Source organism: Monodelphis domestica, chromosome 5, assembly GCF_027887165.1.
Source record: "Monodelphis domestica isolate mMonDom1 chromosome 5, mMonDom1.pri, whole genome shotgun sequence".
Lineage (NCBI taxonomy): Eukaryota > Metazoa > Chordata > Mammalia > Didelphimorphia > Didelphidae > Monodelphis > Monodelphis domestica.
Window position 1 is genome coordinate 313,103,196 of NC_077231.1, and position 27,323 is coordinate 313,130,518.

General features: G+C 40.9%; 1 protein-coding gene across 8 annotated transcripts in view; it reads left to right on the forward strand.

The window, feature by feature from the left end:
- Nucleotides 1–27,323, forward strand: part of IGF2BP3 (insulin like growth factor 2 mRNA binding protein 3) — a 105,789-nt gene that overhangs the window by 16,467 nt on the left and 61,999 nt on the right. For 5 of the 8 annotated variants that reach the window (XM_007505372.3, XM_007505374.3, XM_056800494.1 and 2 more), the window contains exon 3: nt 17,173–17,221. In XM_007505372.3, coding sequence (XP_007505434.1) covers nt 17,173–17,221 — 49 coding nt within the window. Of the gene's footprint in view, nt 1–17,172; nt 17,222–26,763; nt 26,833–27,323 lie in introns of all 8 variants that reach the window. The other 3 variants (XM_056800495.1, XM_056800496.1, XM_007505367.3) reach the window with 1 other exon arrangement.

Below are 27,323 nucleotides of genomic sequence, written 5' to 3' on the forward strand. Positions count from 1 at the left end.
GGTTTAATTGGGATTATGGGAGGATGTCATTTTAGAGCCTTGATAATTTCCTTAAGCCTGAGCTGCAATCCCTTTCTTGGGCACATAATTAAAAAAAAAAAAAACCCAAGCTGCATAAAAATAATAAAGATAGAAATCCATTGACATCATTGGCTTCCCTTGGGCTTTAATATGTACTCAGTAGCATAACAAAGTGTTTCTGCTCCCAGTTTAGGAGTCCTCTTTCATTTTTATATTTTTTACTTCCTCTCTGGGAAACATCAACACTTTTTTTTTGAGGACTAAATGAAATAATTTATTCAATGCATTTTGTAAACCTCAAAGCAATATATTAATGGTGGCTATTATTATTGATATCATTACTATTTATTATGTATAATAAAAGATGACAGATCCCCATGCTCCAAAGCCAAATGCCCAAATGTTTCTGAGAATTCCACAAGTAAATTTTTCTTAAATCATACCATTATCTTCAGACCAACTTCTGACTTTCTACCTTGGGGAAAGCAGGCTACCCCTCTCTGCTCTGTATCTCTATCCTAACTTCCTAGGCATCTCCCATTTGTGTTCTGAATGGGGAGAGACTGGCTGGTTTGGGGAAAGCAGATTCAAAGCAGGAGAGAAGCTCACCTTAGACACTAGCTACTGTGACCTGGGCTAATTCCCTCAGAGTCCCACTTTGCTTTTGTAGAATATAAGGGGATAGATTGGATTGGAAGCCCTTTTTGTCTTGAAATTGGAGATTGTTAAAGAGACATGGGGAACTGTTAAGTGGAACTTTGAAATTCGATTTGCTTTTTGGCTTGAAGTTAGCATTAAAAAAAGAGAGGTGACTTCATTGGTATAGAATAATAATAGATCGTGCTTTCTCCCCATTATACCATTTTAACTTTCTCAAGATAATGAGACATGAAGAAACAGCAGGGTTTAAAAGCTAACCTTGAAACAGGGAAGACCTGGGTTCAAGTGTTTGTGTGACCCTGGGCAAGTGATTTCATTTCTCAGTGCTTTAACCAACCCTCTAGAACTGTCTACCACAGAGCAGGAGGAAATGCTGAGATCTGATCTGCAATAATGGAAATTGCTATCCTACCTATTTTAGGATTATTTGAAAATTGCAAAAAAAATTTTTTTCAAAAACTTCATTTTTGGTTTTGCCTTTTTTCCATATGCTGGTTGTAAAATTTCCTCCCTCTCCTTTGCTACCTGCTCCCTCCACTTTTCAGCTTGAGTTGAGCATTCATTTAGTTGTTGGAGGCTACCCAGTGAGCCACCCCACTCCCCAATACTGGTCTCAGAGACTACTTTGAATCTGTGCTCATCAGATGTGGAATTTCCACTAACTAATGAGTGGGTGATCCTTAAAGTGAAATGAAGGAGGGTTCCAGGAGGGCCTGAATAGCTCTAAGCTGTGCCCAATGGCCCTTTTCTGTCTCAGTGATTAGGGAACCAAATATCTTTTTCTTTGCTCTTTGGACTGCTTGGCAGTGGGCTTTAGGACAGGCATGGCACCGAGAGGGCAGGCAGAAGTAGTAACTAAGTACCTGTTATTCCTGAACTACTAAAAAAACAACAAAAAACCAACCAACAAACCACCCAAGAGCTGAAGGTGCTGGCCAAGGTCATATTGCCTCCCAAAGCTTGAGGTCTAGAAGCAGGAGATGACTCACTGCATTTAGAAGGATGATCTTTCAGAAGGATGGATCATGGCCCAGGGTAGTTTATCCTATGGCTTATCTCTCAGGCAGTTTTCTGTCTGTCTCTGTGTGTCTTGAGATATACATTTATATATGTGAGTGTCATGGAAAGAGCACTAATTTTGTTCCAACATCTGATTGACACTATCTCTGCCCTCTGCCATATGTGGTAATGGATTGAGGATCAGAATAGGACATTCCTTCACCCACTTGCTTGTCCCACTATCTATCATGAAGGGAGTGCTTGCCACCCTGATGAAAGCTAATGTCTTATACTTAGAATCTGAGAAGGTTGGGTGGCTTGTATGTCTATCCCCAAATACCTATGTCCTTTAAATATTCTTGGCTCTTCTCTCCAAGAAACCTTACTCCTTAGCTTGGGTCGTTCCTGGGATGTCCTGATATTGGGTCTGGCCAGTCTTTGAGGACCCCTTCAATTAATTAAAAAAAAACCAACAATATTTCTTTATCTTTTTGTCTTTAAGACACCTTTTCCAAATGTATCCTCTTTCTCCCCAAAGCATTCCTTCTTTAAGGAAAAAAAAAAAGATTGAGTTGGATTCCAGTCCCGCTAGAGAAAGGGGGTGTAATTTCCCTTTTATTTAATCTGTGATTTTATTAGCATAGGGAACCCCCTGGAAGAAATGTCTTTTCCAATGCAGATCTATCCCATCTGTAAATTATAGGCTTAGAGCAGAGGTTCTTCACCATTCTGTGGGAGTGCCTCTTGGAAATGGTGAAGCCTGTGGACTCATTAATTAATTTTTTTTTGATACAAATAACAAGATACATAGGATCACAAAGGAGACTCATTATATTGAAATGCAATTATCATAATATTAAAACAAGAGGTTAGACACCTCGGCTTAAGAACCCCTGACTTAGAGGGTTGGCTTGGAGGCACTGAAAAGTTAAGCGTTTTGGTTTGTTTGTGTTTTTTTGCCCAGGGAGATAGAGGCATCAGCCTTACTCAGGACCTGGAATTAGATGTTCTTGTCTGGTACCCTCTGCTTCCTATTTGCATTTTCTCTTCCTCTCTAGACTTAGGGAAGTTAGGGGGCAAACTCTGACTTCATTTTAAGAGGAGCACTTCAAATTTTGTCAAGGCTTAGACTAAGCAAGGTTTTCAAAATGTCTCAATCATCTCTGCTCACAAATTGGAGAATTTCAGTTTTTCTGCCTTGACTTTCAGGGAGTGGCTTGTAAAGGTGGGGGTGGGGGTGGGGAGAAGCAATTGAACAATTGTCTTATTGATATATCAAGTGAGCCCTTCAGTTCAGGATGCCTGCTCCAGGTCAGCACAGAACTGTGCTCTCCATGTCACTGGTGGGGAATCTTAATCACACACATGCTCAATGAACCAGGAGCATAAATTGAGTCTCGCTCATCTACACTTTTTCTTTTTCTCTCTTTTCTCACTATTTTCTTTTCGCTTTATTTTCTTCATTGTGCTCTCCTCTATACTGAGAACATCTGACATAGCAGACAGGCTGCTCATTAAAATCACGTGTGTGCATTTAGGCCTGTGTGTTCTTGAAAGCTTCAGACAGTGGCTTCCACACAGAACTAACAAATCAATAAATAAAAATCGAATGTCACCTTTGGTTCCTGACTTAGGAGCTATTCCGATCTGTGTGGAATTTTAAGAACAAGAAGGAGGTCAAATTCGTTAATCTGGGTGATTAGGGTAATTGAAAATGAAGACCAAGCTAGAATGAAACAAATATTGGCTGCTCAGATGAGTAGGGGGCTGTGAACTGGATGGAGAAATAACAAGGGCATTCAAGTCAGTTGCTGCCAGCTCTAATGAGGACATGGGGACTCAGAGGGCTTGGACCAGGGCTTCTTGGACAATTATTTAGATTTAGATTGTTGCAGCCCGAATGTTTGAATCCATTTTTCTTTTGCTACAGAGTAATTTTTTTCTATACTTTAACAAAGCTCCCTCTCCCCCATTTTGATAATTAGAACTCAATTTTAGACCCGTGTTTCATGCCTTCCTCCCTTGCAAAATTTCAAAGCTCTCCATGCATTTAAAAATATTTATTATATAATAGTTATTATTTATTACACATAGCATTATTATCCGTATTGATCTTTTTAATGCTTTGAGTTTACTCCTAGAATTAAAACAAAAATCAAATTGTAAGCTTTTTTTCCAGGCAAAAGAATTCTTAGATTCAGAATGCCTTATTGAGAATTATACTATGAATGTCAAAGAGCATGAAGTTTGTTTTTAAAGAAGGAAGCTTTAAAAGTTTTTTTAATTGAGCTGGTTGCAGTAATAGTAAAAAAAAAATTACTGTTGGAAAATGTTTTATTTTCAAACAAAATAGAGCATGATCTCTTTTGATGGCAGCTGTAAAAGGTGCCTAGAATATTTATTTACCAATGTCTAATTTATAGATTTGTTTACACTAAAAACTTAAACCCCTCCTTATTTTAAAAATACAATTAAACACAAACAGAGGTACTTATTTCATGCTGTCTCATAGATTTAAGATTTGTATTGTGTAATGAAGTTATAAAATGTAGTATTCTTAAAGAGAATACTGCTGAAAATTAATTTTAATAAATGATTGTTCATAACCTGATTTTAAATTGTTTTTTTTCTGAACAATCAATTTATTTTACATTTTTTGGTGTGTGTTTAGTAAATTTTTTTCTTTCAAATGGTAGTGCCAAATATATTTTAAAACAAAACAATTTTTGTGGCAGCATGGGTGAGAAGATTTTATCGGTTTTTATCCTGCCACTTCTAACATATTGCTGGGGAAACAGAGGCAGTCTTTATCCAGGGTCCAGTTTTCAAACTGAAAATATGCTTGAGCTTCTTAGAATGTTTCTAAAATGAAGACTTAAAGGTTTGAATAGATGTAAATGTATGTAAATGAAGAGGGGGGAAAGCTATTCATGCTTTCTGTCCTCTTTTGTGAAAATTCTGTGCTCTGCTCAGCCCAGGTGTCTGAGTGTGTCTGCCCCTTTTCGTTTAACTGAATTCCTGTCTAATGAAACTTTTGTTTTTGACTTATGTGGGTTTTTGTGGAGCTAATTCTGTCTACTTTTGATGGTAGGAGAAATTGCAGCAAACACACAATTATAAATTTCTCTTTGTAAACACAGCTTCACAATACCCAGGATGCCTTGAACTTCCAGCCTCATGGTTTGTGTCTGCAATTTTGTATTTATTGCTAGCATTTTTTCTTTTTTGGTAAATTACCCATTTCCCTCCCTTTTTTTTTTTAGCATAGAGAATACAGTCCTCTTTGGGGGAGTAAACAAGTTCTCAAATGGAGGACTGAAAATGTGTGTATAAACTTGACCTAGTTCTAATTGTGTTACAAGAGGCAATTTGTAATGAGGGGGGCGGATAGGGTGGAGCCCTGGTGAATATCAGTTTAAATAGGGTCCCAACTCACACTGATTTCACATAATTAGCTAGCTGGTTAGCTTTTATTATGAACCTCTTGCTAACTTGCTACCATTGAGGGAATGATGTAACATTTTCTTTAGGTGGTAGATACTGTCTAGAAGGACTACACAGATTTCTTTCACAGAATGTGGGGGTGGGGGAAGGATTTTCTAGTCAACCAAACCTTTAGAAAGAATCATATCTAAAATATACCCATCACATAGTATGTAATGTTTCGTTCCTACAGGCTGCAAGAGCCAAGACAGCCTGTTAGATCTATAACTGAAGGGTATGGAGGTGCTTTATCTAATTCTCTTCAGCACTCTGGGGGCCCCCAATAAAGAGGTTGGTTATCAGAAACTTCCTGCTCACCTCCAGGGGCAACCTGTTTGACTTATTTATTCAGTCCCTCCTAACTGCTAGAAGTCTGCTTTGTGACAGGATCTTCAAGCAGCACACCCAGAGGGGTGTGGATATCTCTATCCCTTTCTTAGCATTTAGCTTCAAATATATAGGTCAGAAGTAAAATTTCAGCCATAATTATAATTTTATATTGAACTAAGAAGCATTTTAAGTACACAGAAACATCCTGGCTTCCAAATTAGTCTACCCAGCACACATACATAACCATTTCGGGGATGGAAATATTCTTTATTGTGAAACTGATCTCATGAAAGATCTAAAGATCTTTAAGACCTTCAGTTCTTGGTTCAAGTAGCCCTCGTGTTTCTGATTCTAAGGCTTTCTCAAATTTTCCTTCTGCTGTCTTGGTAGGCTGATTGTCTATATCCCTTGTACACACCCTACTAGAGCCTATATATGAAAATTTGGGTAGTGTAGACACCCCCCCAATAAAACTTTGCATAATAACACCTTTTGATTGGCAAATAGTGCTACCTTCTAGTCAGACTCCTAGCTGGGAGCAGGACAGCTTCTGTAAGCCAAGTGAAAATTGAGGTGGCTTCACCAGTTACCGATTTAGCTATTAGCTTAAACAAATGCCCTCTCACAGTTTTAAAAGATTGTTTGCAAAATCCCACACCTGGTGCAGAGGTACTAGAGTCAAATTCAAACCCCCTGAAAGATTTCGTTTGTCTCACTCTCCTTCCTCCAGGTGTTACAAGTTCAAGTTTGGATTTTAGGTGCTCCTTGGGCTGGGTTTCAAGTCTTTTCAACCAAGTTATTTCACAGAACAATGTTGGGGCAGTGATAACAACAGTATCTTAAGTTAAAATGGCTTTCTACTACAGATTCATACAGATTCTAGTTAATCTACAAATTAATACCGATGTCTCATACAGACCCAGAGCATGCTACTGGCAAAGCTCATTTGAGCCTTCAAGGTTCTCTAAGTAAACTCTTAGCCACTGTAGGGCATTGTGGTTTGTTGAATATTCAGGCTAATCGAAGATTTTCCTGCATGGACTTTCCATTTTCAGAGAAACAGGAGACATGGACCAAAAAGATCAGTTTTGTTTTAAATGGACATTTATTTATACAGCCATTTTCTCATTTAAGTCTGAGCAGCCTTGGGTGGGTCACACCACTTTTATTTCTGTTTTATAAATGAGAGGATTGAGCCTTAGGAGAGGTGAAGAGTTTTGCTCATAGCCTCATAAGCTAGTAAGCTTCTAAGGCAGAATTCTCACTCGAGTCTCTTTCTGGCTCTCAGGTCATTGCTGGAGCTTTAACACTACACTGCCTGTCCATTTAGCCAATCTAATCTCTTGTATGGGGACTGCTCCATTTAATGACCTAAAACCTTTCCGAGGCAAATACCCAAGATCTTATTCTCCATTTCCCAGATGAATAAAGAAAGGCTCAGGAGATAAGTGACTTGCCTAGGGTTATACTATACACACAGACACACACACATATATTGATGGATTTAAACCCTGGCTTCCTGAATTAAAGACTAGCTCTTGATCCCAAATAGCAGAGAATATCTTTTATTCAGACATTTGAAAATCTAGTTCACTAGAGTTCTGATTTTGGTGATCAAAAAAATTTTGGCGAATATCACTTGTAGACTGAGGGAGGGTCAAGACCCCCGTTTCCTTATCAGCAACATGAGGGGGTTGGACTCCTTGATCTCTGAGGTTGCTGTCCAGCTCTAAAAGTGATTCTCTTATCTTAAAAAGCAAATATCTTGAATATAAAAATATCAAGTATGCTGGATAGTGGCATCCTGCATTAGGACTCTTACAGATACATGTTAGCTTAACTTTTGTCCTGTTCATGGGAATAGGCAGCCAGCCACCAGTGGACACTTTAAATGAATGTTTTCTCAATTCAGTTTAGCACTAGTGGTTGGGGGAAAGATTCTCTCTTGACTAGACGTGGGGACCAAGGTCAGAGCAGCCATCAAACCTGGGGCACTATTAGCTTTGTATGTTCAGCAGTGAAGATCTGATTTCAAATCCCATTTTAGACACAGATTAGCTGGGTGATTGAGGGCAAGCCATGTTCGGCTTTCCGAGTCTCAATTTCTACCTGTCAAATGGAGGTACTAATGCTTGTGATACTTACCTTTTGGGATTGGGAAGAGATACTAGTTTTATCATGAATGTAAAGTGTTTTACAGACTTTTCTAGAAAGATCAATTGTTGATGCTAGGAAGAGGGCTAGACCAACACCCATACATTATCGATGGCTTACTGGAATTTTGAGTTGGAAACTTATAGGTACAAGGGTGGAGCCCAAAGCATGCCAATTTAAAAAAGCTGCTTTTAAAAGATTTAACTTGGGAGAGTCTTTAAATGTTTCCCTTAACAATTGGGGATAAAGAATATAGCTGTTAAATTTTCTCCCCTCCAGATTTTAAAAGTGTACATTTTAAAAGTGCATTAAGTAGGCTTATTGCTCTCCTTGTAGTAAATGGTCATAATTATGTGGTTTTAGTCTAATTGTAAGCTTGAAAAATAGCTAACTGCTGCCTTAGAGCAAGCCACCTTATCAACATGCAGATTTTTAAGTTTTTTTTTTAAACAGTAATATGAAAACTCCCTACCCTGAGGGCTCCTTGGGGCTTTTATTTATTTATTTATTTATTTTTGTAGGTGGCATCCTAGGAAGTCTTATTGTAATTGTTCAGTTGGTGAAAAAAAACAAAAATAAAAATAAAAAACTGTCCCTGGTTTGATTATGGAGAAAGGGAAAGGTAGGTAGGTAGGTACTAGCTTTAAACAAGACTGTTATGGAACTCTCAGAGATTTGGGAATTCTCTTTTGTGCAGAGATTTCCTTTGACTTAGTCAGATTTGAAGATGTCCTTAAAGCCTTGCCCACCAAGGTGAAGGGACTTATCCAAAGGCCTGTAGGAGGGCAGTATCAAAGGAAGAATTTTATCTTAGCTCTTTTGATTCCTGAGCTAAATCGATCTCTTACTCCATGGACTAACATCGAGTCTCTTCCAAGTCTCTGCCCCAAGATGTACTTAGCTGGGTACTCATCTTTAAGGCAAAGGTTTTCAACCTGGAGTTCATGAATTTGTCTTTAAAAACATTTTGATGACCAAGTTCCCATACGATCAGTTTTCTTTTTAATATTCTATATTTTGTTTTTTAATCTTCTATATTTTTATAATCTTCTATATTTTGTTTAAAGTTTTTAAAATACAATTAAGAAATTTAAAAAATCAGATTCTGAAAAGGGATAAGCTTCACCAGACTACCAAGGGGTTCAGAACCCTTAAGAGAATTGCAGGAGAGAATTGTAAAATTGTGGTGAGAGTCTTGCTTTTGGAGTCCTAGGTCTTGCATTCAAGGCTCAGCCCTGTTGCATATTAGCTGTATGGCTCACGGACCCCACTCCCCCCCTTTCCCAACTCTGGGTTTCCTCATCTGTAAAACAAAGGGGGGTGGATGGGATGGAACTCCCACATTCCCTTTCTTCTCTTAATCAAAGATCCAGATATAATTTCCAATTGTATTCAAAGGGAAGAATCTCAGCATCTGTGCATCCAGACCCAGGGAATAACTGTGGTTGTTATCACACAGCTTGGGTAGCTGGCCCCCTGCTTTTAACTTTTATTTCATGCTGGAGGGGGCTGGGCTGGAACCTTGAAGAGCAATCCAGCCTGACTGAGCTGGAGCCTGAGTGTGGGGCCAGGGGAGAAATGGAATGGGCTTATACAAAGACAGACAAAGAGGTGAGTTGGTGGAGGGCTCAAAAGGCCAGGTGGAGGAATTGGGATGGAGTCCTTGACCACCTCTAGTTATTCTCTCACTGGGGACCAATCACTTGAATGCAAAGAGCTGGGGATTTTTTTTCTAAATGCTTATTTTCCTCTTGTGAACCATTATATTCTCTTGCATGCTTTATCCTGCCAGATTGTGCATGGAGAGTTTAAAAAATTGAACAAATAAGCTTTGTGAGCAGTTGAATGTGATTGCTCAAAAACAAATCAGGAGGGGGCAGCTGTTCCATTTTCCAGACCTTTAGGTGATGGGAGTCTTAATTTGTGAAGAAATGGGTATTGTTGCTTAGTTATTTTTCCAATATTTCTTGCTCCAAATCTAATTCCAGGAAGCCTTGTAGGATGTGTCCCACCTGTTGAGTGTTCACGTGAAATTTCAATGGTTTGGCAGCCCCAGACATACTTTAATAATAACCCATGTGTGTATACATATACTATATAGGTTGCTCTAATACATTAACTAATTTGATTCTTAAAATCTTATAAGGCAAGCATTATTATCCTAATTTTAGAGATGAGAAAACAGATGCTGAAGGGGGCCAAGAGACATATCCACGGACACACAGTTCTGCTCCCAAACCAATACTTTGGCTACTATATTCTCCTTCTGCCTGAATGATCAAAGAAAATTTTCCCAATGCCACTAGTTTAGTCCACTCATTAACTCCTTTCTTCGTGGATGAGGGCTATATAGCATTTATTTGTTTGTTTTTTAATAGCATTTTAATCTCAAAGCAAGTGTGAATTCTTTCCCACAAAATTCTCTGTGCATGGAGTAGGAGAATAAGCTGTTTCAGTAACTTGAGAATCTCTTTACCAAACAGAAAATCGTTCCAAGGTAGCCAGCAATAGATTAGATTAGATTGGATTTGAGAGCCGCTACCATCTTAATAAATGATTTCAAATGGTGGTAAATCCTAGGGGGAGGGGGAGTTCTGTTTTGTGATCTAGGCAAGCCTGAAGGTTTTTGTTTTTGAATATGGGAGGAAAAGTGAGAACAATAGCTATTTTTCCAAAAGTGTCTGAAGCCTCTATGAATAGTCTATTGTAGAATAAAGCTTTGGGCTTTTTTCCTCCCTGGGATTGCTCTCCTTCTACTAAATCACTGGAACTTAAGCCCAGAAGATGTGCCTGCTTTTTTTTTTTTTATAAAGACCTGCAAAGGTCTTATTAAGCAGCTCATTTAAACTGTAGAGCCCGCCACTAATGTTAAACAGCGTGGGTTCCTGCCATGGATTGCAACATTTGTGATTTTATGAAATAGTTGCAGGAACCGTTTTGTTGAAAGGCTACATTTTCAAATGCTTAAGACCTAGGACAAAGAGTGGAGTCAACTCTCTTGTTCAGGGATGGACAGCGTAGTCTGTGAATAACTCAATTCAACAAGTATTCATAGGGCTTTTATAGGTCCCAGCACTGGCACAGAAAAAGAAACATTGTCTGCCAATGAGCTGACAACCTATTTGGGAGACGACTTACACATGAGAAATGAGGCAACACTATTAAACTGCCCGAGAGGGGATCCTAGTTCTAGAGCTGGAAGGGACCTTAGAAACCATCTCAGCCATCCCTTTTGTTTTTACAGATTGAGAAATTTGAGGCCCCAAGAAGTACAAACTTGCCCAGCTAAATAAGTGACAGGCAGCATTTGAACCCAGGACCTATGAATTCCAAGCCAGTGTTTTTACCACTGTACCAGGCTCCCCCCAACCCTAATAAATACCCTATTTTTTTGCATCCACCTTAGAGGGTAGAAATCAACTTCTTGACCTTGAACTTAGAGGCTGGTTAGAAATTCCAACCTGTACTTTTGCCATAACAAGTGCACTATGAAATCATAAGAAAGCTTTTAAAAAGGAAACACTGAAGGATAAGAATATTGTGTGTGTGTGTAATCAGGAAGGCTTCCTGGAAGAGGTGATTTTTAAAAATTTGGGTCTTGAAAGTAAACAACATGGGCAGGTGTGTGTGGAATGGTCTGAAAGAGACATTATCAGGTGGCATGTGAGGGAACAAAACCACCAGCCTGCAGCTCAAAGGTCTAGGTAACAAGGATTTCTTAGAAACATTAAAATTCAGCAGTAATTTTGCAAATGCTGTTACTGGCCTTAATGTGGATAATCTTTTGAATAAGTCTGGGCTGAAGCCCAGCTGCCTGCCCTTCTCATTGCCTTCTTCCTAATTATAAATATGAGGAAAACTTAGCATGACCTAAAATTTCATTTCGGTATTAATTCTACTCTACATGTAACATAATGAATATGTTCACTTCATGTATTTAAATGACAAAGATTATTAAACTTGATAATATAGTTAGCGCATCTGTGGTGAGGCCATGACCCTAAGTAAGCCATGTCACCTGAGGGTTCTAATCTGTGAAATCAAAGGACCTGGACTCACTGACGACAATGATGATGATAATAACTGATGGGAATAGAGTCTTAAGGTTTGCAAAAAATCCTCTCTTTCCATTAGCTTATTTGATCTGCACAACGCTCTGGGAGGTAAGTGCCGATGGTATTAAATCCTGCTTTATTAATTTTTAGGAAATGTTTTCTTGATGTCTTTTATCTTGGCAATCATTTCAAATCTAACCCTCCCTCCCTCCGAATTCAGCCTTTTAAGGGAGTTAGAGAAGAACCACCGTAGGCAGGTTACTTCATTTCTTTTGGTGTCTGGATCCTTATCTGTAAACTGATGGAACTGGACTAGATGACCTTTAAAGCCCTTTCCATAAATCTGTTATCATCCTTACTTGTGAAGAAAAGGGGGGAAAACCCAATTTTGTGTGTCCCCATTTCATAGATGAGAAAGTGGAAGCAGCCAGAGGATAAGAAGAGAATTTGTATCTCAGTTATAAATCATACAAGCATAGATTTAGAGTTTAAAATGACCCTATTCCAATCCCTTCATTTTACAAATGAGGAAATGGAAACACTGAGACCAAGTAAATTGCCCAGGATCCCCCAGAAAGTAGATAGAGAAGCCAGCATTTGAACCCAAGTCCCCCTCCAAATTGAACACCCTTTCCAAAGTGCCTTGTTTTTTACTCCTCACACCTTCATTCAATCTTAATCTTAGCAGCTCTTGAAGGTGGGCAATAGGATGAGATTATAGAATTCTACGTCCTCTAATGCTTTTGGAACAATTTCTTTGATTCTCAGGTACTCAAAGTATCCTGTGTATTTCACAGGTACTTACAGAAAATTTCTTGTGTCCAAGCAACTTGAGATTAGAAATTATATTTTTGTGGCTAAATTCGACCCTCATCCCTAAGTGATGGGAAGTCACAGGCACATGAAAATGCCCGTTTTGGAGCCGAGCTGAAGACTTACTTTTCAGCAGCTCTCCTTAGACAAAAACCCGGGTTGTCAACAAAGACTTGCTTGGTGGCCCCTTTGGACAAAAGTCTTGGGCTTATGTCGCCACCTGGTGTCTTACCCAGGGAAGTGTTGGACCCAAAGTCTGCCCTACCTCTCCGTAAGACCTTTGACAGAACCTTAAAGCTAGAATTTTCTTTGTGTCCTGGACTCGCTGGGCATTCTGGTGATGCCTATGAACCCATTCTCTGAATAATGTTTTTGGATGCATAAAACAAAACACATAAAATTACAAAGGAAACTAATCTTACTGAATTTTCGTTAGTAAAAAAATGTTTTTTAATTCACGGACTTAAAATTAAGATCCTCTACCTGAGAAATAATCCAGTTCAACCTTATTTTGTAGATAAAATAACTGAGTTAGAGAAAAAAGACAACCAAAAAAAGGAGACTTTTCTAGGTAGTTTGCATCTGAGGAGCATATACAGGACTTGACTGGCTTTCCCTATTCTGGCGAAGGCATCCAAATGCCAGGGTACAGTGGCGGGGCTAAAGAAGGGCAATAAGAAGAGAAGGTAAAGATAGAAAGGTCTAACATTGCAACTTAACGTATTCAGCAAGGGCAGAGGAAAAAATGGTTAGCAAAAAGCCCAAAAGAGTTTTTGAATTACCTAGATTTCAACAAAGACATACTCCTATGTAGATAACTGAATTGGTTATTGCTAGAAAAATCATGGAATGATTTACCAGTGAATGAAATATGTCTAAATAAGGTACTTAATTCACCATTTTCCAAGAAGCCCAGGGTGTTTTGGAGGCAATTGTTATGATGTTTTTGCCATCAGAATCTGGGTTTGACTGAATCTTGATGATGTGGAACATACTGAAAACTAGCTTAAAGCATTTTCTTTTTCTTAAGGAACTTTACTTGATTATTACCCTTTTAATGAATGGAGGTTCCTTTGCATTTGAATAATAACATATTTTGCTCTTTAAAGCAAGGTCCTGTTTTTAGACACCCAAGGAAATTGGAAATTATTTAAAATTTTTAAAGAAATTGCTTCCCTAGAGAAAAAGGACTTGAGGGAAAGTCTGCTCTCTTTTGGGGCTAGCTGGGATTGGGAGGGAAGGAGAAATGGACCTAAGAGAATTGGGAAAGGTTAGAATGGGAATGTATGAAATACTTTAAACACTGGGTAATTTTTAGAGAGAAAATCCTTTGGGTTCAGAGGATGTACCCAGATGTTATTGCCTTCTCCCAAATCACTTCCGAGTAATTTCATGTCTCTCTAGCTGGTATTTTCTTCTATGTGGACTTATTTTTGTACCCTGTAGAAAGGAAGCTCCTTGAAGGGCAGAGACTGTGTCTTGTGCTTATGTGTAATGCCTTACCAAATACTTTGATTCCTAGGCACTTCACATGAAATCTGATCATTTTAAGTTTTGTTTAGCCTTCATTTTTCAACAAAGAAATAGGCACCTTAGCTGATCTTTGAAGTGCAAGGGTTGTCTGGTTTCAACCACAACGAAATCGCCTTTCTTTCGAACAAACATGTATTAAATGTTTACCTTGTGCACTATGCTATGTGCTATGGCTAGAAAGAAAAAATATAAATAATCTCTGCCCTCAAGGAACTTACTTTCTGATGGAGCAGATACAAATATAAAAATAGAAACTTATATATAGAGTCTCAATAGCTGGAAGGTAACCTTAGAGGAGGAGGCAGAAGCAGCTGAGGGGAGTGAAGGAAGGTATTGGTGTTGATCTGAGCCTTCCAACATTTTAAACTTGTTCTTTTTCCGTTTCTCTGTTTTGGGCTTGAGGCAATGAGTCCCTGGTTTCTAAAGTCTATAGGACCTTTGAGATCTGTCTGATCCCCAGTTCTCAGGAGATCAAGTCAAGTAGATGGGGACAATCTTACCTACCTTTTCTGTAAATCAATAGTCAATAAGAGGAAGCCCATTAAAAAAGGCATAAAATACTTTTGTTTGATTTTTAAAGGGGGCAGTTGTCCTAATGGCTTTTTCTTACAAAAGTATTCTAATTGCATAGTTAAAACAAAACCAATAACTAGTCTTGGAGTAGTAGCCCTGCAATAATGTATTTTATTTAAGGTATCTTAGTTATTCTAGAAAGAAAATTCTTCATCTGGATCCATTAAAAAAAAATGTTTCATGGTGACAGTTTTTCCCATTCTGTTAGCTTTGGAAGTTGGGTTTTTCTTTTCATACCAATAAACATTTTGGGGAACATATGAATCGAATTTTGAGAATATGACATTAAATATTCCATCCTATCCTACTGACCATAATCTTCAATAAATGTTGTAGAAGGATGCCACTTTGGGACAGATTTTGTTTTCTCATTCCCCTTATATTAGATGCATAGTTTTATCTTAGCAAGCAGGAATATAGGGAGGTGCCAGATAGCCACTGAATTGAGAAGAGATGGGAAAATTTCTTAGAGGAGACCAGGCTGAGAGATGCCAAACTATAGAAGAACTGGAGGTTGGGAACAGGATGAATCAGTCAGAAATATGATAAGAGTTTTGGTGGTTCCCCAATTTACTTGATAGATATCCATATATATGTATGTATGTATATATGTGTGTGTGTGTGTGTATGTATGTAAATATTCTTCTAAAAAAAATATAGACACTGGTGGAATTTCCTATTTAAAGAAAAATTCAATACCCACTGCTTCAGGAAAGTAAAACCTCCATTTTATAAGGATGTGATGTCTCTGTCCCATCCATTCCCTAACTCTTCGCAGGGTTTACCTGAATTAAAAATTTAGATTTTTTTTTTTTTGTATACTCCTGTTTCTTCAGGTGGGGACTCTTAGATAGTCCCAGTAGGTAGCTCTGTGCTTTTCTTCTATTTATCAAAGGATTCTTTCTTCCTTTGTTAACCAGATCCCAAATTCTTTTCTTTTAAGAAATAGCAATAACATTTTTTTAAAGGGCCCTGACTTAGTATAAACACAATTCTAGTTGCCTGTGACAACATAGAAATCCTTATGTTGGCCTTGGATTGTTTCAAAGCAAAGAATCTTTAGTGACTTAAAAAAAATTAAAAGGTATTCGTTTGCTCTGGGCATGCATTCCTCCTTTCTTCTTTAATATGTTCTCTTTGGAAGGCATATTTTTCCAAAATTTATTTCCTAATAAAATAAGGTAACCCTATAGCATCTTTTCAGCCCCTCAACCTCTCAATTTATGGCTCGTTTGTGCACTGGCTTCTTTAGAATTCTTCAAGGGGTTTGGAGTCAGTGTTTGTTCTTGGGTTGGGGAGGAGGGAGTGCTCATCAGAGCAGGAGAAAAGAGGCAAACGATTTAGCTGGGAGTCTAGGCTGAACATTACTGGTGTGTTGGCTGACTATGCCAGCGTTTTATTTACATGATAACTGATTGTCTAAAAAGTGATATAAATGTCTGGTGTTCAGGGGAAAGAAAAGCTACCGAGAACTTGGTGAAAAAGGGAAGAATCCTTGAGTTAGAACTGGAAGGGAACTCAGAAATCAGCTAGTTCAAAATGGATTTTAGAGAGGAGGAAACCGAAGCCCCCAGACAGGGAACTGATTTTCCCGAAGGGCTCAGTGTCTGGCCTGATACTTGATAAATATTGGGACCCAATTGAACCACAAAATTTTCATAATGAATTGAATTCCTTATCCATTTGCCATAATTATTGGTATTTTGTCCTTCCGCAATCACTTTGCACTGACCGATCAGTGCATAGGTTGTTTTCCCCTCTTCCCAGCCCCCCTTCCCCAAAGCATAGGAGCTTCTTGAGCTCTGGGAGCATTTATATCTCCATACCCCTTAGTGAGTGTTGAACCAGGTTCTTTTTTAAATGCTCTTTTGTTGGTTGCTAACTTTTATTTTTCCATCGCCTGACTACCGAACCACTTCTTCTTACAAAGAATTATTAAGATGGAGTTTGATTTGGTGCCTCCAGTTGGCTCTCCCTTAGGAAAGCACTTTGGTACTTGTGTGTCTGGGTGCAGATTGTCTTCCTCTCCTTGGAAAGAAAGTACCTAGAGGGAAGGAAGGCATCATTTCTTTTTGCTTCTTTGTCCCTGTATTCCCAATACTTGGACCTATAGCTTGCTTCACATGCAGTAATTGGTTTTGAAAACTTAGCTTGTTGACCAGTCCGGTATTTTCTCCCCTTTACTTTCAGGGGAGGAAGATTGTGTTTGCGCTTTTCCTGGTCCGTGGTTGGATCCAGAGGATTTTATTAGCTGGCCCTTTGGAAAACAGTGTTGAGTTGGGCTTTAGTGGGGGTGGGGTGAGAGGCAAAGGGGTGTCTAGACTCTGACTTGGCCTTGACATGCAAAACTCCCCTGTGGACATTTGGGTACTTGAAGGATGTGGGCTTGCTTTGTTGGGGGCTTTCTACCCTCCTCTCCTGGCCTCTTTCCTAGTCTGTGATCCCCCCCCCCCCCCAATTTCAATGGAAGATGCCACACTGTCATTTCAAAATGTTGTTTGCTGGAACTCAACACCCCCTAATTCTTTTGTTTTTTAAAATTCCTCCCCAGGAGCCGTAAGATCCAGATCCGAAACATCCCGCCTCATCTGCAGTGGGAGGTAAGAATTTTTCTACTGAAATTCAAGTGGTTATTTTGGATTCTGTTAGTATTGAGCCTGCCCCCCCTCCCCGGGCTTCTTGCTTTTGCTCGAACCCCGATCCACACCCCATTCTAGCTCTTGGGGCATGGCAGTGGGTGGGGTTCGAGGAAACAAGCTAGTCTCCTACAACCATTACTGCCTTGGTTTCTGCTCTCTGGGTTGTGTGTTTAAACAAATATTGAAACGAATTTCTTGAGTGAATGAATGCCAACTCCTTGATGCAATCTGTCCTTGACCAAGAGGCTCATCCATGTCAGATCTTCCCCTCTAAGGCTCAGTCATCTTCTTTAAACTCAGAGTTCCCTTTTGGGTAAAACCCTTAAAAGATAAGACTGAAAGAGTAGACTTGGGTCTTAAAGCAAGTTGTCTACTCGATTTTGCCCCAGAATGATGGCATTTGGCTAATTGGGCATGTGTCTAGAGAGATCATGGCCAGCAGCAGTTTGAATGAGGATCTGTGCCCTGGGAAGCTTCTGATTCTGATATGATGACTTAACAAAAAACCCTGAGCAAGGAAGGCTGCAGTGAAACGTTGTTGGGGAGGGGGTGTTGTAATGGCTTTTTTATATAAGGGAAACAGAATAATCCATGCTCCTTTAACAAAACAGCTTAACCCCCCAGCCCTGGCTCCTGGTTACTTCTTTTGGAATATTTCTAAGTATGTTTTAGGATATTTTAAATGTCATTTTCCCTCTTTGGAAGGACATTGGATAATGGATTGTGTAGTTTTGGGGGGAGGACTTTTTTTTGTAGTGGCACAAAATTTTGTGTTTAAAATAACACAATAAAACTCTTGTGCACTGGTTGGCCATTAAGGTTGTGGGCCCCTTAACTTCCTGGAGGCTTTCTTTTATTTTCTTTTATATTACAATTACTGTGAGCCACCACTTCTTTTAAGAAGGGCTATAGATTAGAGGTAATCTTTGTAGGAAAGGAAGAGAGAAGATTTTTATTTGGTCAAATGGAATCATTGCCCTTATGATGGGTTGAGAATTCTTGCTGTGGGGCTATTGCTGTGTTTACACCCACTTTTGCATTTGTTTTGGGACTAGATCTTAGAGTCAATTTTGAAACTGATCCCAAGTTCAAGGTCACTACAGGGAAGCTACTGGTTTAGCTATCTGTGCAGCAAGACAGACCAAAGATTCCAGGTTTGAAAACTCCAAACTGGTCTAGTTTAGCTGTAAAGAAGACTACCCAAAGGGAGTTGCCCTTTCCAAGTCAGTGGGTTATCTGAATGTGGTCAGGCATTTTAAAGCCTCTTTGAGAACCAGCTAGAGATTCAAGGTTTGGCAGCATTTATTTGCTTAGCAAGAAGTATTAATTTATAACTCTTTTTCCAAATTGGAGAGAGTTCACATCTGATGCTGCCAGGAAGCAGGTCTCTCCCCAAGTTGATGGGGAATAAAGCCTCCCATGGCTCTGCATTCTTGCCTTTTAAATTTTCTCAGCTGCTCTGGAGACACACCTGTAGCAGTTATTGTATTGTACCATTTTGACCTCATTCTATATTTTAATGTGACCTGTTTATTCCTCCTACTCACCCTCAGGAATAAGAGCATAATGATAGCTGACCTGTGCACACACAGGTGCCCAGAAAACTGCCTCGTTTTCCATTTGAGCCTCTTGACATTCTCCTGGAGGTTATTATTATCCCTGTTTTAGAGGCAAGGAAATTGAGGCTGATAAGTGAAGTGACTTGCCTGGAATTTTCTAACTCAGTAAAAGGATTTCAGCTCAGGCCTTCCCAGCTAGGAACCTTGGCCCTTGAGAAGAGGGGACACTGTCAGCACTGGACAGCTGTCTTGGAGAATGCCAGTCTCCTTCTAGTCCTTCTCACTCTCTGGGGGTTATTTCCCTGGGCAGAGCCACAGAAGTGGTTATGTTTGCCCGAGTCTAATAGAGCTCTTCCAAAGTGATTTTGATCATCATTACTTTTCCTCCTTTGTTACATTTCTCTTGGAGCAACATGAGGCAGGTAGTGTCCGTGTTGTAGAAGTGGGTTAAACTGAGGCATGGAGAATTAAAACTACCTGGGCTCTGATCTTGGTCAAGTCACAAGCAGACCCAGAGAGTGGGATGTGGGGCTCCATCTTCTCATAAAATTGCTGGTCTTGAATAATCATTGACTTTAACAAATATTTGTCAAATGTGTGCTTGGTGTAGGTCACAGTCCTAGAGGAAATAAGAGCTAAAACATCCCATTTCAAGGGAAAGTAGCCTCCTTTTGGAAAGAGCATGGTGTGAGGCTCTTGGAAAGGAGAAGCCTCTGTGGCCCCCTGAGCTTGCTCTGAGCCCTCCAGCCCCACCCCCAATATTAGTAGTGGGTGGAAGGCTAAGTCCTCTGCCCTTCTCAGAATCTCCCTTGCCTGGTGTGCTTCTCCTAAGGAGAACAGCCCCCATGAAAACCATTTTCCATGCAGTTGTCCAAGAAGCTGAAAGAATGCACATGGTATTCCTTACCAGCGAGGTGCCTGGGTCCTGTGTTGGGACACCTATATATTCCTGTGGAATGTTGGCTGCTCTGCAGAGTTTAAAAAAGCCTTCGTCTCCCCTTACATCGGGCTCCATGCCCTAAGAGGCCAGGGGATGGATGGCTCTTTAGTATGTTCTTTAGCAGAGCTCCAGTCTCCTCTTCCCTCCCATTCCCCACCTTGGGAGGGACTCTTCACAGGATTTTTCTCATTTAAATGTCCAGGCATCTTCCTGCTTGGGGCACCACTTTCTACCTGGTCAAGCACCTCTGGGCAAAATATATTCTAATTCAATTAAATTCATCATTTCTGAAGTCACTCTTATGTGCCAAGTACTGTGCTAGGCTCTGGAGAGTCAAAGGAAAAACCCAGTATTCCCCATGCTCAAGGGGACTTAATATGTCACCGGGGAAGAGTTCACCAGCTACTGTTCCCAAAGCCATCCAACATATATGCAAAGAGAGTGACCTAGCTCTCAGGGGAAGAGGGGAGGGCTTGGAGGACTTGGGGTCAGGAAATCCCCTGAGCGGGGCTGGGGACAAAGGTGGGCACCCTACAAGGTGGGAGGGCATGTCCAATGGGGTCCCCAGAAGTCATTTGATAGGGCCCCTCTGGGGAGGATCTGTGGCTGCCAGATGAGTTTGTTAAAAGTTTCCTGGCACCTTCAGGACATGGATTGGAGGGTTATGGGAAGACAGCAGGTGTTGCTTTTCTCTGATACTGACCTCACCTCGAGGCGCCACCAGGGCGCTGCATTTGACACTTGTCTGGGGAGGGGAAGAGGCCAAGCTAGGGGGGCCCAGAGCAGAGAGCAGGCAAGACTCCTTTTAAAGGAGTGAGAACCAGTGGGCCCCAAACACATGTCTTTTTGGCCATATCACTTGTCAGGCACTTGACCGGTCAGCCATTTTAGACATCTCAATCCCTCGGGGACTTGCCAAGAGGGATATGTGATAGTGCTTTGGGGACGAATCTATATTGGATGAGCTACTAATAACGGAGTGATCCCACATAGGAGACACCCTCCATTCCCCTTTGAGCTTTATAAAAGCCCTCCAGGAGCAGAATGCCCTTCAGGCAAGGCATACATCCTGTGTGGCAATAAAATCATTCCTAAACCAATGACACAGGACTGCTCCAGAATGAAAAGTCTCTTGTGATTTCTTTGCCCATCCAAACTCTACAGTTCTCTAAGGTTGTCCCCAAATACAATATGCTTCCGCTCCTCCCAAAAGGGAAACAAAGGCATATTGAGCCCTGACCTTGGAGTGTGACAGACCTTCTTTCAACTCCCAGCAATTTTCACCCCCTTCCATCCTGACCAACCCTGGGCAAGTCACTTCATTTGCTTCTCAAAGCCTCAATACTTTTAGGTATAAAAGGTGGATCTCAGCTGAGACCATGTATTTAAAGAGATTTGCACACCTTCATTCCAACTAGCATTTATTAAATGCTAACTATATGCTCTAAAAGGGCAAGTTTTTACAATTAATTTTTATGCTTTAAAATGGATTTTTAGGGCTATTTCTTGCTTTTACATCACCTCAATATTCTCCTTATTCTCTCATTACCTCAGGGACTCTATTGATGGGGTAGATAGTTCCTGGGGAGGTTTTAAAAAAAGAGCCCCATCTTTTTTGTCCAGGTAAATTTCTTTGGACATACTGCTTCATTTTAAAATCATGCAGTAGGGAAGGGTTCTAAGCAGTCTCAGCCTAGGAGCTTGGGGATCTCCAGATTCCACATAATGATAATGACCCCCAGTGGCAAGCAAGGGCAACAGAGAGAGTCTGTTGGGGAGAAAGTGTCTGGGGCGCTGGGAAGGTTGGAGCTGGAGCCTTCCACCTCACTTTTTGTTTGTACTTTTCGCTCGGGTCTGGGGTAAAGAATCAAAGGAGGAGAAAACCTCCAAGGACGGAGATTTAAAATGGCTTCTGCATTTGGGCAGGGGCGTTTTTGGAGAGCCCTTTGCCTCCTGGCCCCCTTGCTCCAGATCTGGTCAGAAATCACTGGTTCTTGCCTTGTCTCCAAGGCGGTTCCCTCTCTTCTCTCTTCCTGGGCTAGAGCACTTGTGGGTAAGCCGAGCCCTGCCAGGGTTAGGAGTGAAGCCCAACCTTGAATGAAAATAGAAAATAGGGGTGTGGTACAGCTTAGGTTTCCGTCTTTGGAGGAGAGAAGACTTTCTCATTATTTGTGGAGGGACATTTTGGCTCATCTCTGCAAGCCAGGCATTTCTCGAAAGATTTTTTCCCTTCCAAATGGGGCACTGGAATGGGAGGCTGTGAGTCCATAGAGCAGCTGTCTCCTCTTTGATCTCAAAAAAAGGGCCTCTTTTTATAGATAGACAGGACTGTGCCTCACAGGACTTTTTTCTGGGATGTCCTAAGAGACCATTGCCAATCTGCTTTGGTTTCTTTTGTAATCAGGGCAAAAGAAGATGACTGACTTCTTAAGGAAGACTGCGATATGAGCCCCTTGGTTTCCCCATTGTGTTCTTTGCCTTCTGAATGCAAAGACATTTCTTGTGTGTGTGTGTGTGTGTGTGTGTGTGTGTGTGTGTGTGTGTGTGTGTGTGTGTGTGGAAGGTATCCTTGGATTGTAAGACTGAATTTCATGTCTTGGCCACTTGGAAAGCTTGACCCAGACAGACCATGCTGCTTTAGTTCACCTGTAACAGAACTAGGATTCCAAGCCAGGTCTTTAGACTTGAAATCTCTGTCTTCCCACCCTGAACCTCACTGCCCCCAACTAGAGAGCCCCATTTACTTTCCAATCTCAGCTGAGCCCTTCCTATCTGACTGTCTCTGCCCCCTGCCTCAGAGAGCATCCCAGCCAGACCATTGATCCATGCATGAGTTTACCTCTCCCTCCAGATGTTGGTGGCCAGCTGAATCTTGCCTCCTTCAGATTCAGCTTTAATATTAACCATGTTCTGGTTAAGCTTCCACTGAGAGATGGGAAGCCGTGTCTGCATATGTTCCACCCTGCCTGAGGTGACCCAAGGGGAAACAGATGTAGGAGAGGTTACATTAGCATAGGAGATGGAAAAAGACAGGTCAAGAGGGTTGGTTTCTTCGAATTGAATGCAGCAAATGCATATGCTTATCATCCAGCTGCCTCTTCCCCCACATCCTCTTGAGTGGTTTTCCTACCTTTTGGGATTATCTCAAAGCTCAGTCCAGATGAGATGAGAACATGCAGTTATACATATAAACAGGGAACAAGGTGTGACAGCGGATTAGGCTGGGGCCAGACAATGGTGTCATCCTGGCAGTTGGGATGCTCTGGGTAGAGAGCACCAGATGTCATGCAAGGAGATCTGGCTTCAGGATCTAGCTCTGCTCTCTCCCACCTAGGTGTGAATGTGGGCAACCGCAGGTCACTTCATAAGGTCCTCCTCCCCATGTCTCTTTGCTCATCTGGGAAGTGAGTGAGTTGGACTGGCTGGCTCTCCCCTCCAGCTCTAAGTTATGAGCCCCAGGAGATTAGGACTTCTCTTTTTAAAGCATTCTTTATGCCCCAGCCCCCTGGAGCAGCCTGGTGAGGCCCATGGAGCCCTTCCCAGAATCATATTTTTAAATGCAGAAAATAAAATCCATAAGATCACAAAGGAAATAAATTGTTTGGGAATAGAATTGTCAAACTATATTTTTAATAGATCAGGAACCCCCAGTTCAGAACCCCTGCCTTGGGCTCAAGGTGTTTGACCAGGCTGGTACAAGATCACAGTGGGAAGAAACCAAATTACTGAGACCTAATACCATGCTTGGCATGTAGTAGGCACTTTAGAAGCCCTTGATGGAGTCATACATGGAAACAATTCCTTCTTTCTCCATCTTTTAGACTCTGGTCTTTTCTGTCCTGGCTTAGCACAGGAGAGGGGGCAGAGCCATTTGAAGCTGAACAGGCCCCTTAGTCCCATTTGGTTCCAAGCACCCAAGGGATGGCAGGGAATGTGTTACAAACCCGACTCTGCACTCCCGTTGTGCAAGATGGTCACCAGCATCATGTACACCTTTCTTTGGCATAGAAAGTGCCATGCTTCCCCTGAGACTAGACACCATCCTCTTGGGGAGTGATAGGAGTGATTTGGTTTTCTTCCTACTTCAAGCCATGACATTTTCTCTAGTTCTTGGCAGCCCAGACAACTAGCTTCTTATAATAGGATACAAAGTCAAATTGGGCACGAATTCAAATTATTTCCAATAATAATGACAAAAGAGGTCGGCTCTCTAGAGGGGACACCCACTCTTTAAATAAAGAAACTGTTTAGAGCTAGAAGGGACCCTTGAAGTCATCCACTCTGATTTCACAGATGAGAAATTGAGCTGGGAGTCAAACTTCCACTCCAAAGCAGGTTTGTTTTTTCCCCCCAGTATCCTGTACTGCCCATCTGCATGTCCCTTAGGAACTGAAAAGTGTTTCTATATTTTATCTAAAGCTTCTGAAAGGGGCAGTAGTGAGTCTGTATGGCCTTGGGTACCTGCTACAACAGCAGCCTTAAAATGAGCTTTTCTTCTTTAGGAATCAGCAAGAAGGCGAGTGTTATGCCTTGGATGTTTTATCAGGTTACCTCCCAAGAGGAATTTAACCAAGGCTTCTCCCTCTGTACCAGACATTTCTTATTGATGGGGGGGAATGGATATTAGGGTGAATGGATATTGGTGTTTATGCTGAGCTGGACAGGTTATGAAACTTGGCTTGGGGAGGTGTCACAGTGAGACTGACAGGATCCTTCAAAGTCTGAAATGTAGGATTTGAGTTTAGGCTCTTGGATAGGATGTGCCACTAATTGCTAGAACAGATACCTGTTCTAGAAGGGGGAATGAGGCAAATTTGGTCCGAGGTGGAGAATAGAACCTGTTTCAGGATATACCCAGAATTTCTCAAGCTCCTGTGTGTTTGATGAGTTGAAATCATTTTTCAGTGCTATAGCATGCCTCTCTACTAGCTTTGCGGTTAGATTCCTGAACTCACTATTCATTTATTCCTTCTGGCTCGGTGGACTATGTTCAACTTAGCCCTGTGACAGTCCTTTTATTTCTTCCTACCATTGGTCCTCACCCAAATTCATCCCTCCCATTTCATGAATTTCTCAAAGGAGCACATTTTCTTGAAAAACAATGCTACTTTATTATTTTTTAAAAAATCTAATATATGCTTTTTAAATAAGGTACTTTTCCATTCTAACCCTGCTATCACATCATAGCATATATCTCTGGGATATCTACCAAATTTTTTTCCTTCATTTCCCTTGATTACTCTTGCTCTTCAGGCTTTGTGTAGCTCATGATTAGCCTTCCTGTTCTTCTCCTTGCATATTCCTTGTGAATTTCTAGCTTCCCCCATGGATAGAAAGAAGACAATCTGCTTCCTAGTGGGGGCTGTAGTGGAAAATGGAAAGAACCCTGCCCTTGGGAGTAGGAAACATTGCTCAGCTCTGCTCACTCCACTTATTTACTTTGCTAAACCTAGAGTTTGAACATTCATAGCTCTTTCTTTGCAGTGTAAGAAACTCAAACACAGTATAACCTGCAGGTCACTGGGACATTCCCCTCACCCTTCATATTGAACACAAACTTTCTCTGAGGTCTTTTTTTCCTTTATCAAGTTGTTTTCAGTCTGTAATTGGCATATTCCTGTCATCTCCAGATTCACACAGTGAATTCAAATTCAGAGAGCATCTATTAAGTACCTGCTGATAGCCTAGTACCATGTTAGGTATAGGGGAATGTGTAAACCAGCCTTGCCTTCAGGGCACTTATATTCCATTGAATGGATGAATTCTCACTTTTTCCAAAGCAACCTGGTTCTCCTTTCATCTCTGCATCCATTTCTATATCTCCCATGTCTGCAAAGATTTCCACTTTTGTGGAACATGAACCTAAAAAAACATCATCTGTTTGCTCAAAAGCCAATACTGGATTGTGTTAGTCATGCATTTCTGTGCTCTTGGGTCCTAAAGTCCACAGACTTGTCATGTTTTACTCATAAAACTGAGATAAGGACTGTGTTCTGAGAATTGTGTTAATGTGTCACTGTAGCTGGTAAATGTTATCAAAACGACACCTTTCAAAGATCTGTTAGGACTTGGAACAGGCCAGCCATCTGCACGTTCAGGGACTTTATAGACTTTTTGTTTTAAGAAGAAAAAAAATCATCAGGCCTGAAGTCTCCCTCTTAACTTGTGTCTTGGAGATTTTCCCCCCTTGATTCTTAGTCTTAGACCCAGGACAGAACTCAAATAAAATCAGCTGCTTTTAGAACAGTCAAATCAGTGAATGTTTTTTAGTGCCTCATTAGGAGGAAGACATGCATCATGAGCTCATTTTCTCTCCCCCTCCCACAATCCTTCTCCTTCTAGCTCCTTCATTTGCTAATGATAACATTATTCCAGTCATCACCCAAACTCAAGCCTTATTCATCTTTGAATTCCCCTTTTCTTTCCTAAATGTGGGTTGAGTCAATTCATGGAAGGTCAAAGAAGATGTGACCAGAAATGGTGTTAGGTCCCAAATGTTCTATAGATTGGGATCCATGGAAAGCATTTGAGTAGATGAGAACCCAAAGGAAGATGAATCTGATTGTAGAGGAGGTGGGAGATGCTGGAAGGGGAGAAAGCAGGGCAGCCATTCCTTGGGTAGTCTTCGCTTGGTGTTAATGAGGGTTTGAAGTCTTGGGCATGGGAGAAGGGACTGATACAGTTAACTCTAAAAGAAGATTGAGCAGGTCTCAGTGACCAATTGGACATGAGATGTGAGGGAGACCTCAGACATGACTCGGTGGCTTTAGATTTGGGGAATAGTCATGCCAGAAACCAAGCTGCCTCCCTGGCGTTCTGTTGTCCATAACAGCGTGTGTGTACGTGTGTGGTTTTGCGTGTGTCTAGATTACACTTGTTGACTTGAGTTTTGTGTGGTGTCCATTCTTATAATGGGGCTATTTGAACTTGTTTATATTTCACTTTGATGGAAAGAATAAAACAATCCAAAGCCTTCCACTAAGTGCCATTTTACTTGTGTGTAGCTGACGGTTGATTTGTACTGTGGGCCCTTGTCCCTTGGTACACAAGTCGTCTTCATCCCTTGCTGGAAGGTAAGTGATTAAGATGAATTGTGAGTGCTTTGGATGTGTATCTGCCACCAGAACTAACTCACTAAGTGTTAGTGTGGTCTTGATAGGTGATGGGGATGTGTGTCATGCACTAGAAGGAGAGGCAGGACATCAAAGCACATAGAAGGACACTTGGGCCTCCTACACCTGAGTCTTTTCCTACTCATTCTCTCTTACCTGAGTCCAGAAGGCTTGGATTAGCTGGCCTCAGGAGGGTTCTCTCAGCTTTAAATCTGAGATCCTCCAAAATGGCGGGACCAAATATTACAAAACAAATGGCTTCCTTCTGAAGTAGAGGCTGGCCTCTCCCCTCCACAGACTGCCATTGATGAACTGAGCAAGAGCCCTCCAAAGTCCATGGGGACAACTTCAATATTTTCCTAACTTCTCTGACAAAGAAGATAGGAAATGAGGAAATCTCCAGTCATAAACTTTCTTTACTTATAATTAGAAATCTCATGATGGTCCTCAGA